Here is a 15,657-nt window from a genome sequence, read left to right as displayed (position 1 = left end):
TAGATTAGACTTTACGGCTAGTTAACATTTCTTAAGGTATACTTTGTTATTGTTAGAAATGTTTGGTTTGTTTTCTGTTACCTTTAGTATTTTAAGCAACAAGCAGCTACCGTTAGATAATAGCTGTTGCAACTTTCAACTGTACACTAAATATAGCTTCTCTTTGAGTGTTTTATTATGAAAGACTGTTCCAATATTGTTGTGCTTCCCCTAAGAATTGCTTCGTTTCACAGAGCATCATGTGTGACCTCAAATTACCTTTGGCCGTTGTACTGAATATATACACTGAAAGGCTCACCTATGTTCAATTCAAATGCTTCAACATGTGTGACTTCAGATTCCCTTTAGTTGTTGTACTAAATCCACATGTTATGCATTTAAAAGGCTTCTCGCCGGTGTGAATTCGAACATGTACTTTCAAAGCATAGCTGTTAGCAAATGGTTTGCCACAGAATTTACAAACAAATTTCGGGTTAATATTTAACATTTTCTTATAATTTTGATCTTCTAGTGCCTGTGTAGCAGTATATTCTTGAGACCTGTTCCTTGGACCTGAAAAGAAAAGACAAGAAATTCTTATATGCTTAACTTAAAAACAAGTTTTTTGGTCACTTTTCAGCTAATAAGATGGAGGAAGGATGCAAGGTCGGCATTAATTCTTCGGCACTGAGTGTACACACGCACTGAATGTACACTATTAAACCTTTGATAAACCTAACCCTAACCTTGAGTCAGTATATTGTACACTCAATAGGTGCATACATCTAACTGGTGTGATTTAATGTTGACAGAAGCTGCAAGGTGCACATCCAGACTTTATTTCAGGGACAAACTACTAAGTAATTTGGTAGTAAAGCTGTGAGCCTTCCACAAAGCAGACCGATTCATTTGATCCATATCTGGCCTAAGTATCTTATTCTCCCAGTGTTTCTATAATTATTTCTATGTTTATAACTTACAAATTAAACATGACAAGTGCAACAGCTTCACAAGCAGCTTCCAATGCTTATCTGGTAAGCATGGGACAATGTACGAGACAGAGTTATGCTCACCTATAGCTATGTTATTTACCTACTGACTATAAACATGTGTAAAAAGTTTACAATGCCACATGTAATTTAATTTTCAGGAATAGTAGGCCTTAACGAACACTTTAACCAAGAAATACATTTGATAGATTTACAATAATTCTAATAAAACACCATTAAAATCTTAATAAACACCAACATCAACAATCAAATTATAACAATGTCTCGCAACATTCTTTGTCAAACAAATTAATAAATTAGGAAAATGACAAGACAGGATGCTAGAGCAGCAGTTTAATGTGACTCCATTTATAAATGAAATTCCAACAACCATTTACACAAGGTACGAAAGTAAATATTGAAACAAAATCTGTCATATAGAAACAGTTTAAAGGTACAAGGCAGAAGCTTTAACATAAATGCCAGTAATTCCAAATTACTGATCCATCTTTGCATTCTTCTGAAATATATGGCAATGCAACAAATATACGTGCATGTAGGTGAATATCTTGCAAGAACCATTGCAACTAATATATGTACATGTTGGTCAATATATTGTTTACATTAATTCCCAACTTCTTGATTTTTACACAGTTTTATTACAAGTACAGACTGTTCTATAACTGATATATACACATGTATGATTATTAACTTGACTCTGTGTGATAACTTAATTATTCACTGCTGAAAATGAATCACATGATGTGACTTCCAGTTACTTTTCTGGTTGAACTGTTTCCCACAAATTTCACATTTATAAGGTTTATCTCCAGTGTGTATTCGCATGTGTATGTCCAGAGCAGATGGCTTCAAGAAGGTCTTTCCACACAGGTTACATGTTTTATTCCTGCTCCTGGTGTACTTCTTTCTTTTAACTGTGTTATCAGTATAAACACCACCATGTACACTATACTCTGAATACAAACCTGAAAAAATAACATGTAGATATTAATATTATGCAAATGATAGTTCACTTAATATGACAAAACTTAAACCATCACCCTTCCATCTACCATGCAGTGGTACTGTTCATAACAAGAGGGCCATGATGGCCCTGTATCGTTCACCTGAGTACCATTGCTCAAAATGATATGATCAAGTTTTGACATAGAGCACATAGGCATACACATTAAATATCATCAGGATAAACATTTTCTTGTAACAGTCCCTTTTGACCTAGTCAGGGCCAATTTCCATACCAAGTTCGAGGGTCCTAGGCTCAAATGCTGCATTTTTGTACTAACATCACTAGTCCAACTTAATGACAATAATGAAATTTCAAATAAGTCCTGTAAGGACTTACTGATATAAATCCATTTTGATTACAATCTGGGGAGGTAATCAGAAATAAAATAACTCTGGAACCTATGATTGGATCTGACAGATTCGTCACGGAATCCAGGATTTATTGTTGTTGAAGATATTTAGGAAGTTTGTATCAAATCAAACCATAAATGAAGTCGCTATATGGCTGCAAAAGCCAAAATAGCAAATTTTGGACCTTTAAGAAGCCATAACTCTGGAACCCATGATGGAATCTGGCCAGTTCATGAAAGGAACCAAGATCTTGTGGTGATACAAGTTGTGTGCAAGTTGGGTTAAAATCAAATCATAAATGAAGCTGCTATTATGCAGACAAGGTCAAAATAGCTAATTTTGGCCCTTTCAGGGACCATAACTCTGGAACCCATGATGGAATCTGGCCAGTTCAAGAAAGGAACCAAGATCTTGTGGTGATACACGTTGTGTGCAAGTTTGGTTAAAATCAAATCATAAATGAAGCTGCTATTATGCAGACAAGGTCAAAATAGCTAATTTTGGCCCTTTCAGGGGCCATCAATCTGGAACTTATAATGGAATCTGGCCAGTTCAAGAAAGAAAACAAGATCTTATGGTGATACAAGTTGTGTGCTAGTTTGTTTAAAATAAAATCATAAATGAAGCTGCTTTTGTGCAGACAAGGTCCAAATAGCTAATTCTGGCCCTTTCAGGAGCCATAACTCTGGAACCCATAAAGGAATCTGGCCAGTTCAAGAAAGGAACCAAGATCTTGTGGTGATACAAGTTGTGTGCAAGTTTGGTAAAAATCAAATCATAAATAAAGCTGCTATTGTGCAGACAAGGTCAAAATAGCTAATTTTGGCCTTTTCAGGGGCCATAACTCTGGAACCCATTATGGGATCTGGCCGGTTCAACAAAGGAACCGAGATCTTATGGTGACACAAGTTTTGTGCAAGTTTGATTAAATTCAAATCATAAATGAAGTCGCTATTGTGCAGACAATGTCAAAATAGCTAATTCTGGCCCTTTCAGGAGCCATAACTCTGGAACCCATAAAGGAATCTGGCCAGTTCAAGAAAGGAACCAAGATCTTGTGGTGATACAAGTTGTGTGCAAGTTTGGTAAAAATCAAATCATAAATAAAGCTGCTATTGTGCAGACAAGGTCAAAATAGCTAATTTTGGCCCTTTCAGGGGCCATAACTCTGGAACCCATCATGGGATCTGGCCAGTTCAAGAAAGGAACCGAGATCTTATGGTAATACAGGTTGTTTGCAAGTTTGGTTAAAATAAAATCATAAATGAAACCACTATCGTGCAGACAAGAAATTGTTGATGGACGGACAGACGCATGCAAGGACTGGCGTCAGAGGACGGACGAAGGGTGATCACCAAAGCTCACCTTGTCACTATGTGACAGGTGAGCTAAAAATGAGACTTGTGCAGTATATATTGAGTTTCGGCACATGAAACTTCTATTTACTGACCAAATGTGTATTCTTACATGAAAATATACACAGCTGATGCATTGTAACCGATCCAAACAAGGGAAAATCATGCAGATCACAACACTTGACCAGCTACAACTGTTAGCATATTGTTATAGCGTCATGAGAAAGATGTGCATTTTCTCCAAAGTGGCCCAAAGGAAGTGTAACGACGCAACATTACAATGTTTGCTATTGCAAAGCTGTCATTTCTTGACAAATTTGTCACATAAGATATATCTTAAGTTAGATTAATTCAACTTTGGATAAAATATTATAAATCAATTAAAAAGCAACATTAACCATCAGTCTCCATACACTTTAAACCTTACACTGCTAAATTTCTAAAATGAACTTGTCCATCTTTCAATTTGGACAGCACCATTAACTGTTAAAAGGAGTGCTTACTAAAAAGATACAGATTTAATGGCAAACAGTGCAGATCTTGATCACACTGCACAGATATGCAGGCTGATCATGATCTACCCTGATCGCAAAGGCAGAAACAATCATGTCCTAGTGATAAGGGTTAAACATTCCCATGCATCTTAAATACATAATCACAACTTATTCCTTATATTTACAGAACTGTTTCTTCTTAAAATGTATCTATGTTATTCAATGTTGAATACTTTAATACGAGTACTTTAATTCACACAAATCTAAATACATACTGGATATCTAACATGTGAGATTTTCAAATATTACTGGTTCTATATCAGTCATTTTGGGCAAGACTATTCAATTTATTGAAATATGATAAAATTTAATGTACTTTTTTGTATTCCATTCCTATGTCATTATTGCTATCTATTAGACCAGATTGCTCTGCATGTCCGTAACACTTTTAACCTTGACTATTTCAGAAATCATAAACTGCACTGGCAAAATTAATGTGGATCAATACACAGCAAAATATAAAACTGAAAATATTTTGTTTTATTTCAACACCATTTATTATAAACCGTTTTACAAGGGATCAAAAGAAAGCAGAACTATACAAGGCTAAGGACAATGCAGTTGAGATGCGGAGTACTTATAGATATAAGACAATGGCGTCAGTGACTATCTGCTTCCCATTAAAATTCCTCCAAATAATAAGTATTAAAAAACAAATTCTACTTACTGCATATACTGATCACTCACAAAAAGACACACTAAAAACATATTTTTTTATTTCGTTTTGGGTTTAACGCCGTTTTTCAACAGTATTTCAGTCATGTAACGGCGGGCAGTTAACCTAACCAGTGTTCCTGGATTCTGTACCAGTACAAACCTGTTCTCCGCAAGTAACTGCCAACTTCCCCAAATGAACCAGAGGTGAAGGACTAATGATTTCAGACACAATGTCGTTTATCAAATAGTCACGGAGAGCACACGCCCCGCCCGAGGATCGAACTCACGACCCCGCGATCCGTAGACCAATGCTCTTACCTACTGATCTAAGCGGGCGGGCTCTAAAAACATATACTAGTAAGTAATCACAAACAGAAAACTCAGATTAAAGACAAACAACTGCATTTTATATTTTACTCTAACCCTTTGTATTTTATTGTCACTTTCTATTTACAACAACTAGGCAGTGAAAGCATTATCTAAACTGCAAAAAACTAATCTTTACTGGGTTTAGAACTATCGTTATTCAAGTCCTCTTTACATTTTTTTAGGAATGTGAACAACTTTATGTCTAGTCCAGCTACTTTTCTGATTAAACCGTCTTCCACAAATTTCACATTTATAAGGCATTTCTCCAGTGTGAATTCGCATGTGTACATTCAAAGAACAGGGGTGTGCAAACCACTTGCCACAAATACCGCATGCTTTCCCCATTTTTTGAAGATTGTTCTGCGACTTCACATGTATTGCGGAGCAATGCAGACCATGATGTGGTGATGGAGACACATCTGAAATTTAAAGAAATCAAAACATGAGAATTATCAAACTACTATCAATTCTCCTGCATTGAGTGTATGCACTCAATTAATATAAATTATTAAACCTATATTAAACATAACCCTAAAATTTAGTCAGTATATTGTACACTCAATACATGCATACATCCAATAGGGGCAATTTAATCTTGGCGACAACTAGGCAGTGAAAGTATTGTCTAACCTGCAAAAAAACAACACACTTACCTTTACAAGTGTTATACTTTATTTTCACTTATTACTTACAACAACTAGGCAGTGAAAGTATTGTCAAACCTGAAAAAACCCACTAATCTTTACAGAGTTTATACTTTATTTTCATTTATTATTTACAACAACTAGGCAGTGAAAGCATTATCTAAACTGCAAAAAACTAATCTTTACTGGGTTTAGAACTATCGTTATTCAAGTCCTCTTTACATTTTTTTAGGAATGTGAACAACTTTATGTCTAGTCCAGCTACTTTTCTGATTAAACCGTCTTCCACAAATTTCACATTTATAAGGCATTTCTCCAGTGTGAATTCGCATGTGTACATTCAAAGAACAGGGGTGTGCAAACCACTTGCCACAAATACCGCATGCTTTCCCCATTTTTTGAAGATTGTTCTGCGACTTCACATGTATTGCGGAGCAATGCAGACCATGATGTGGTGATGGAGACACATCTGAAATTTAAAGAAATCAAAACATGAGAATTATCAAACTACTATCAATTCTCCTGCATTGAGTGTATGCACTCAATTAATATAAATTATTAAACCTATATTAAACCTAACCCTAAAATTTAGTCAGTATATTGTACACTCAATACATGCGTACATCCAATAGGGGTAATTTAATCTTGGCGACAACTAGGCAGTGAAAGTATTGTCTAACCTGGAAAAAAACAACACACTTACCTTTACAAGTGTTATACTTTATTTTCACTTATTACTTACAACAACTAGGCAGTGAAAGTATTGTCAAACCTGAAAAAACCCACTAATCTTTACAGAGTTTATACTTTATTTTCATTTATTATTTACAACAACTAGGCAGTGAAAGTATTGTCAAACCTGAAAAAACCCACTAATCTTTACAGAGTTTATACTTTATTTTCATTTATTATTTACAACAACTAGGCAGTGAAAGTATTGTCTGGCATGAAAAAGAAAACACTAATCTTTACAGAGTTTATACTTTATTTTCATTTATTATTTACAACAACTAGGCAGTGAAAGTATTGTCTGGCATGAAAAAGAAAACACTAATCTTTACAGAGTTTATACTTTATTTTCATTTATTATTTACAACAACTAAGCAGTGAAAGTATTATCTAAACTGCAAAAAAAAACCCACTAATCTTTACAAGGGTTATACTTTATTTTCACTTATTATTTACAACAACTAGGCAGTGAAAGTATTATCTAAACTGCAAAAAAACCACTAATCTTTACAAGGTTTAGAACTATTGTTATTCCAGGACTCTCTATGTTTTTCAGCAATGTGAACCACTTTATGTCTAGTCCAGTTACTTTTCTGATTAAACTGTCTTCCACAAATTTCACATTTATAAGGCATTTCTCCAGTATGTATTCGCATGTGTATATTCAATGCACACTGGTGTGCAAACCTCTTGCCGCAAATACTGCACGCTTTCCCTGCTATTTGAAGATTGTTTTGAGAGTTCACATGTCTTGCAGAGTATTGTTGACCATAATGCGGTGATGGATACACATCTGAAATTCAAAGAAATCAGAATACATGAATTATCAAACTATCAACTCAAGTAGATTGTTAAGCTTATACCAGACAATTAGAGTCTGGTATTAAATCTCCCACACTGAGTGTGTACATACACACTGAATGTACACTATTAAACCTATGTTAAACCTATCAATATATTGTACTGTCAATATGTACTGTACACTCAATATGTGTCTACATCCAATAGGGGTGATTTAATGTTTGATGATAATTAGAACAATGGATAGATTTGTGAACTAGGTATAAAGCTGAGGACAAACAAGATGGCACTGACGACAGTTTGCATTTATATAGTCCCCTCACACAGAACATTAGAATTTGTACCACATAAGATATTTGGTGTATAGTTTCTTGTCATTTAGGCCAGGACTGCCGTAAAACCCAACTCTCACTCATCCTTTAACCCTTATCTTGCTAAATTTCTATAATGAACTTATCCATCAGATGTTAATTTGGACTGTTCCATTTAAATGCTGTGCTTACCAAAAAGATAGTGGCTGAATAGCGAACAGCCCTGATCATGATCAGACTCCACAGATATGCAGGCTGATCATAACTGCACTGGTCGCAAAGCAGAATCAAAAGTGAGTTAGTGAGTTGGGTTTTACGGCAAATCGACACAAAATGGTCATATATCGCCAAAGAATCAAAGGTGTCCAGCATGATAAGGGTTAAGCTGTGTCTGTAATAATCTGATATGTATCAAATAATCTCATTATTTAGGCAATATAAAATACCTTGAGATTACTTATATCAGTCCATGTATATCAAATAGACCTGCCTACCGAGAACATTAGATAGCTACACACAAAAGTAAAGCATCAAGGGCAGGTTAACCTCTATGAAATTAGTCATTTTGTTTGTTAAATGAATTTACCACATCTTTGACATTGTGGGAGAGGAATAAAGCTATTGCATGATTTTGGCATTACCCTAAGGCTGACATCATGACTGTCTGGTCAGATTTACTCTGTCTACAATGCATAAAAAGAAAGATGAAAATTTTATGTTTTAGTGGGAAAAGCTAACATGTGTTAATAAATATCACATTTTTGTATTTTGACACTAAATTATTAAGCTTGAATAAAACTGATAAAAGAGTCAGAATGCTGATATTTTATTATTTTATTGAACTCTTTAACAAATACAAGGTAAAACACTCATGTAATATCCTGTATATAATTAAGAAATCTTGTTAAGATCATGCAATGTTGAAAGTAGGACTGAAAACAAAACTGACCACATTTATCTAAAATTAAAATTTCAAAACACTGTTACATATTAATTAAAACATTTTTATGTGAAGAGATTTATATGTCTGTGAAATAATGTCCCATTCTTTGTAGATCTGATAAAAAGGAATCAAGAGCCATTTGTAATATACACATGCTTCCCCTCACCCAAACACTGTATCTCACAGTTTCAGTCTGCAGATCACTATGACCTTGACCTTTGACCTACTGATCCCATAAAAAATTGTGGTCATTTATAGGCAAGATGCAATCATCTTTTTAAGTTTGGAGGCAATGGGCTAATGGGTTCTTAAGTTATAGAATGGAAACAATTTTCAGTCTATCAGTAACTGTGTCCTTTTCCTTTGATCTACTGACCCCAAAAACAATAGGGGTTGTCTAATGACCTAAGCCAATTAACCTACAAAGTTTGAAGACGGTAGTCAAAAGTATTCTTTACTTATTGAACAGAAATCATTTTCAGTCTCAAGGTCATTGTTGCCTTGACTTTTAACCTACTGACCTAAAAAGTAATAGAGTTTCCCTACTGACCATTGGCAATCATCTTATGAAGTTTAACAACTATAGTCTAATCCATTCTACTGGCCCCTTAAACAATTTCATCTCCTGATGACAAGCACTCACCCTATGAAGCTTCACTATCAAAATATCAAGCATTCTTTAGTAACTGAAGTGAAATCAAACTTTACTCACTCTTCGCCAAAGAGGGCATAAAAATCTGCAAGTGATGTCATCAATGACATAAACTCAAATTCAGACAGATGCAATACTGCGCCAATGAGTGACATGTTTAACTAATGAGAAATGATTCTATTTTTTTTTCTTTCTGGTCTGATTGATTGTTCAAAATTAAGAATAAATTTCTATTACTGCAGTCTGGTCAAGACAGTCCTACTGAACATTTCTTTCTTTCAAGATAAAAGAACAAAATGTCTATATTTCAACATTGTCAGCTGTAACATGAAATTTGTATTTATGTGATATCCATTAACCTTTACCTTGCTAAATTTCTATAATGAACTTGTCCATCTTCCAATTTCGACTGTACCATTAACTGTTAAAAGGGGTGCTCACCAAAAAGATACTGACTGAATGGTGAACAGTGCAGATCATGATCAGACTGCATGGATGTGCAGGCTGATCATGATCTACACTGGCTGCAAAGGCAGAATGGATTGTGTCCAGCATGGTAAGAGTTAATTTAGGGCCTCTCAATATCTTTCAGCTTTGAGAACCAAACTAGTCTTTTATCAGTAAGTTTGACATCTATGGTAACAAACTCTCAAGATAAGGATGTGCTTGCATGTCATCACAAACAACATCTTGGATGGGAGATCTACCACTAAGAGTCTGTGTATTTTGTGTGCAATGACAACACCAATATGGATGTAAAGGTAAATTTACTGTCAGTAATAAAATATAAGCTTACAATGTCTTAATTGTAACACTATGCCTCTATACACAGCTATATTTCAGTTCATAAAATGTTCTGGCTGAATTGTTTCTGGCAAATGCCCCATTCGCATTTATGTACAGCTACATCACTTGTCATTTTATGCATCTTTCCCTTTCACTGAACCTTTTGTGGTAAATCTCACACTCAAAACGAATGGTATATATATAAAATACCTTTAACTACATAATTTTCAATTCATAATGAGTCATTTTATGTGCTTTTAAGTTTCCTTTCTGGTTGAACCGTTTGTGGCAAATGTCACATTCAAAAGGCTTGTCTCCGGTATGTATTCGCACATGCATTTGGAGGGCACCGCGGGTAGCCATTACTTTACCACACACATTACAGGTTTTGTCTTCAAGCTCAGGTGGTACCTTTGGAATCTGTATTCTCTGCTGATCTTGGTCTGTGTAAATTGGAGATGGTGCAGGAATAACTCGCTCTTGAAAAGGCCGAGCAACTGAAAAAATAGGCAATATGATGTTAGAAATTTAAATTACAACCATGCATATAACTGTTTACCTATTCTCATACTGTAAAAGCAGAAATTGTTGCTAGGGTTTAATTTTTGCTATATTCGCGAGGCCCTATATCTTGCGAAAATTAATCCTCGCGTAAATATTCACCTTTTAATATAATTCAAATTCAAGTAGGATACCATTTTTACAATTTCGTGAATATTAAAACTCGAGACCAAATTCTGAATTTCAAATTCGCGAAATCTTGACCCAGCGAAAATATGTGCTTTTACAGTAAAACAAATCATACTAAAGCATTTCCTGTAAAGCTGAATCATTTTGTAGACCTTCAAGCTCATTTGTAATGTACATGTAATGAACACCTGTGGTAGGAAAAAAATGAGTGATAGAAATGACAAAAGAAATAATGTTTTTGTTTTTCATTTTTATTTTTACTGAAATTTATTTATTTTACTTGAATTTCAGTGTAAGTACATGTATGTTATTTTACTCAAAGTACTTCATTTTCAAGGCATTTGCAGGGCTCTAATATGTATATACCGTATAACCCCGTTTAAACACCCCCGGGGGCGATGCATTTTACGAAAACTTTGATCCAAGCAATGTCAGTAACTCGTATAAACGCCCCCCTATTCATCCAAATTCATGCACGGATATAACCCGATACGTAATCATACTGGGAATCTGTGAAAAGTCGTGCGCTGAGTGACGTGATCCAAGTTAAATTCGATCAATACTGTAGCGTTATCAACTTTACGTGGATTTACCTGCACGTGGCATATTCTGTATTTACACACAGTAGATTTGTTTGTGCCATGCCTGTTCAGGATGTTGTCGTGTTTAAAAGTTTGCGTATAACCCCATATTAAGTGTGTTTTTTTTTTAAATTCATTTGTATTGTAACGCACTTGTTATTATCTGGATATTACTGTGTTGGATCTAGGCCCAATTTTTGAAGGTAAGATTTCTTTATTTTCCCTAAAAAACGTGGGGGGGGGGGGGGCGTTAATTAGAGAGGGGGCGTTAATACAGAGTTATACGGTATATATATAAGTGGGATATATTTATATATTCAATATACACATTTAGTTCTTGAATGTGTTGCTATATGATGAGGCAGAGCAAAGTTGAAAAATAAAATTTAATGGAAGTTACATGTTCAATGTTACAATTACATCTCTTTCTGTTGAACTACCAGATGTTACCCCACTTGGTCATATATGAGCCACGCCATGAGAAAACCAACATAGTGGCTTTGCTACCAGCATGGATCCAGAACGGCCTGCGCATCCGCGCAGTCTGGTCAGGATCCACGCTGTTCGCTTTCAAAGCCTTTTGGAATTAGAGAAACTTAAGCGAACAGCACTGATCCTGATCAGACTGCTGGGATGCGCAGGCTGGTCTGGATCCATGCTGGTCGCAAACACATTATGTTGGTTTTCTCATGGCGTGGCTCATATATGTTACTTGTTGTCAATAAAAGACCAAATAAACTTTCAAATTACTTTGGTGCATATTTTTGACTGTCAAGGGTCATAACACTGGTTTTACAGAGTAAAATTCCTAACAAAACACCAGGTGCTCAATTTCACATACTGAATAACAATCCCATGCTTGATGAGTCTGTCAAGTACTTTTTGAGATATGCAAAACACAAATTCTGATGAACAAATGGATGGACAGACATATGGACAAGGTGAAATCTCAGTGCCCCACTTTCCTAAAACTTTTTTTGGGTGAGGAAAGGAGGTGGGGGGCACAACAATGGCACAGGTCATATCTAATAGTTCAACGCATGCATTACTGACACAGACACACTGGTGCTTCTAATTATACAATGTTCAAATGATACTCTTTTAACTTTATTAATGTACATTCAGGTTCATTTTTTGGTCACAAGTCAATTTCTAACCAATTGGCTTTCTTCTATTTTGGTCAATATTTACAAAGAAAAATCAAAGCGTAAGAAACTTCACTTAGTTATTTTCCGGAATGTTACTGTACCCTACTAAAGCTGCGTTACAGATTTTTAATAATATATATGTTGCTTGAAACATTCTTTTAACTGTCTGTCTGATAAAATGTTATAAACAAACCTTATGTATGTTATTCTCTTTATGTTATTTCAAATAGAATTTGTTCTAATTAAATTCTTTACACAATTTTTCATTTAACATACTGTTACACAAGGATACTCCCTACAGGTTTTTTTTTCAGACTTTCCAAGTTGCTTTAACATAACTATTACACAATGTATTTCACTAAACGTTTATTTTCAGATGTGTAACTTGGTGAGCTTTCAAGTTGCCTTTCTGGTTAAATCTTTTTCCACAAACGTTGCACTCGAAAGGCTTGTCACCAGTATGAACTCGCATATGCATTGCCAATGCTGATGGCTTTGGGAAGTACTTGCCACAAATTGAACAAAACCTGTCCTTGCCTTTCTGAGCAAACCGTCGTATTTCAGGATCCATACCTGTAATAAAGTTAACAGAAATATATAACATATTGATACCATTTCAAAAATACTTAAGAGTTTTATTAGGGACACTTAACTTCTAATAAATCCAAGTTGTGTTGTTTGTGACATCAATTTTGAAGTCGTATTTGACATCATAGTGCCTTAATTAAACAAGTGTTTGGATTACAATATACTCCATTAGGCACCAGTTTATCAAGGTTACTTGGAGTTATTTCTTTTCATGCTGGACACTATTGATTCTGCCTTTGCGACCAGTGCTGACCAAGATCATCCTGCACATCCATGCAGTCTGATCAAGATCTGCAATGTTTGCCATCCAGTCAGTATCTTTTGATAAGAACCCCTTTTAACAGTTACTGGTACTGTCCAAATTAAAAGATGGACAAGTTCATTATAGAAGTTTAGCAGGGTAAGGGTTAAGAGTCAAGTGATAAAATGAGTTATTATGGTAACTCATATGACAGCCAGAATATGTCTGATTTGTTTCAGTCAAGATTAATCTAAACTACTCTCACTGGAAATTGTATGCAGTATGAAGCATTCTACACCCAAAGCAAACTTATACTGGTTCTAAGCAAACCTATACTGGTTTAAGTCAGCGATCTTAACCACTCGGCTGAGAACTGCCAATAAGAAAATGCATGTTTGTGGCCATACCCATAATGTTCAAAATTAGTGAATCAACAAATTATTTTAATATACTAAGAACCCAGATATATAGGCTGGCTTGGCCATACTACTATTTTAATATAGGATTAAATTATCCTTAATCTTTTTTTAATGCTCGAAAACATTATCAACAGCTATCAAGGTTAAACTAAAGCACATAACTCTGATTGGCAATCAAAATTTTTGTAAAAAATCATAAAAGGCAATCAATATTTTTGTAAAAAAATCATAAAAGGAACATTTAAACACCATTAGAAGTAATACCTGCACAATCTAAACAGGATCAAGGTTTTTTTCTGCAGGACAAACATCAAAATCCACTCAATTTTTCAGCACAGACTACTACTGAAGATGACAGAATTAACCTTTAGCCTGCTAAATTTCTAAAATGGACTGGTCCATCATTCAATTTGGGCAATACTATTTATTATTTGAATGGGTGTTCACTGAAAATTTTACTGAGATGAATAGGGAACAGTGCAGACCATGATCAGCCTGCAATTATTTGCCACCAGCAGGCTAAAGGTTAAAGAATTTATCCATCATGTATTGTCACCTTAGTGCTGCTTTGGAATAAAGAAACAGTTAACTATTTTCTGCAGAGATGACAATTTCAAATGAGGCAACATGTCTTAGTAAATTATTCATATGTTGAACAGGCAGATCCTTATAATATAATAAACAACTTACTGGAATTCATGTTGTATTTTTAACTGCGCAAATTACATACAAATTATTAGATTAAAACTAACCCTGAAAGTAATTCTTTTCTAGTTTTCACTTTAATGTCTTCATCAGAAGTAATAACGCACCATACAATCCAAAGTCACTTCCATTAGGACATCAATGTCAAGGTGACAAGAAAAGCAACTTAAGAGTATCGATTATATAACTGTGTTACTGTACATACAGACAGAGATCACATAAATGATACAATAGGTATTAATTTTATAGAAATTATGTATTTCTTAAATATGCAGTTGAAAAAAAAATAAACCGCAACATACCACCATGCAAAAATTTACAACATACATATTAAGCATAGGCAAGAAAGAATAGGAATAATAACAAAAATAATAATAATTACAAAGTCCTTAGTCTCAGTTTTTTAATTCTGACTTTTCAACTGGGTAAATTATTCATCTGATAAACTTGTGGGGAACTTGAGAATACATACTTGGTTAAAAAAAAAAATCAACACACTGACATGAAGAAGAAAGCTTTAGCTAGTAAATTATTTGTACAAACAACTTGGTAGTATGTCAGATAATTACTTAAAGTGCACATCACACATGTATATCTCCTTCATATATGGTGAGTCTTCAAGTTACTTTTCTGGCTGAATTTTAACTGCACAAAGCACACACAAACTTCTTTGGCACAGTCATTTCAAGGAGACAGATCCTTCATGTGAACAACTTGATGGGATTTCAGATTACTTTTCTGGTTGAATTTTTTACCGCAAATATCACAAGAAAATGGCTTAACCCCAGTGTGAACTCGCATATGTATGCTCAAAGATGATGTGGTTCGAAACACTTTCCCACACACAGAGCAGGACTTGTTTTTCAGGTCTTTCTGTTGATAAGGAGTTTTCTGTTGCCACATGCTGCCTCTTTGATATACTAAAACCTGACCTTGACCTGAAAAAAAGAACGCAAGATGAGTTGTTTTTTTTCTCTCAAATTTCTGTTCCCAACTTCAGAATTAATAAACATTAAAAGTATTATTTTTTTTAAAAAAAGGTTAATACTTAGGCAATTTCCAATGGTATGAGTTGTTGAAAGGTGGAAAATAAACACCATTGCTATTAAAATAATTCAAAGCCATTCATTCAAAGGACT

At 34.6% G+C, this 15,657-nt stretch overlaps 1 protein-coding gene across 7 annotated transcripts in view; it reads right to left on the bottom strand.

The window, feature by feature from the left end:
* Nucleotides 1–289: 289 nt before the first annotated feature.
* LOC123539652 (zinc finger protein with KRAB and SCAN domains 5-like) overlaps nt 290–15,657 on the bottom strand; it is a 118,763-nt gene continuing 103,395 nt past the window's right edge. The window contains exon 5 of one of the 7 annotated variants that reach the window (XM_053527371.1): nt 290–552. In XM_053527371.1, the coding sequence (XP_053383346.1) occupies nt 305–552 (248 nt within the window). In that variant the 3' untranslated portion in view covers nt 290–304. Of the gene's footprint in view, nt 553–1,371; nt 1,955–6,127; nt 6,394–7,024; nt 7,447–8,584; nt 10,644–12,098; nt 13,139–15,064; nt 15,457–15,657 lie in introns of those variants that run through there. The other 6 variants (XM_045324343.2, XM_045324342.2, XM_045324333.2 and 3 more) reach the window with 6 other exon arrangements.

Source organism: Mercenaria mercenaria, chromosome 16, assembly GCF_021730395.1.
Source record: "Mercenaria mercenaria strain notata chromosome 16, MADL_Memer_1, whole genome shotgun sequence".
NCBI lineage: Eukaryota > Metazoa > Mollusca > Bivalvia > Venerida > Veneridae > Mercenaria > Mercenaria mercenaria.
Note: the sequence above shows the minus strand (reverse complement) of the source record. Positions and strands in the feature narration are given on the sequence as shown.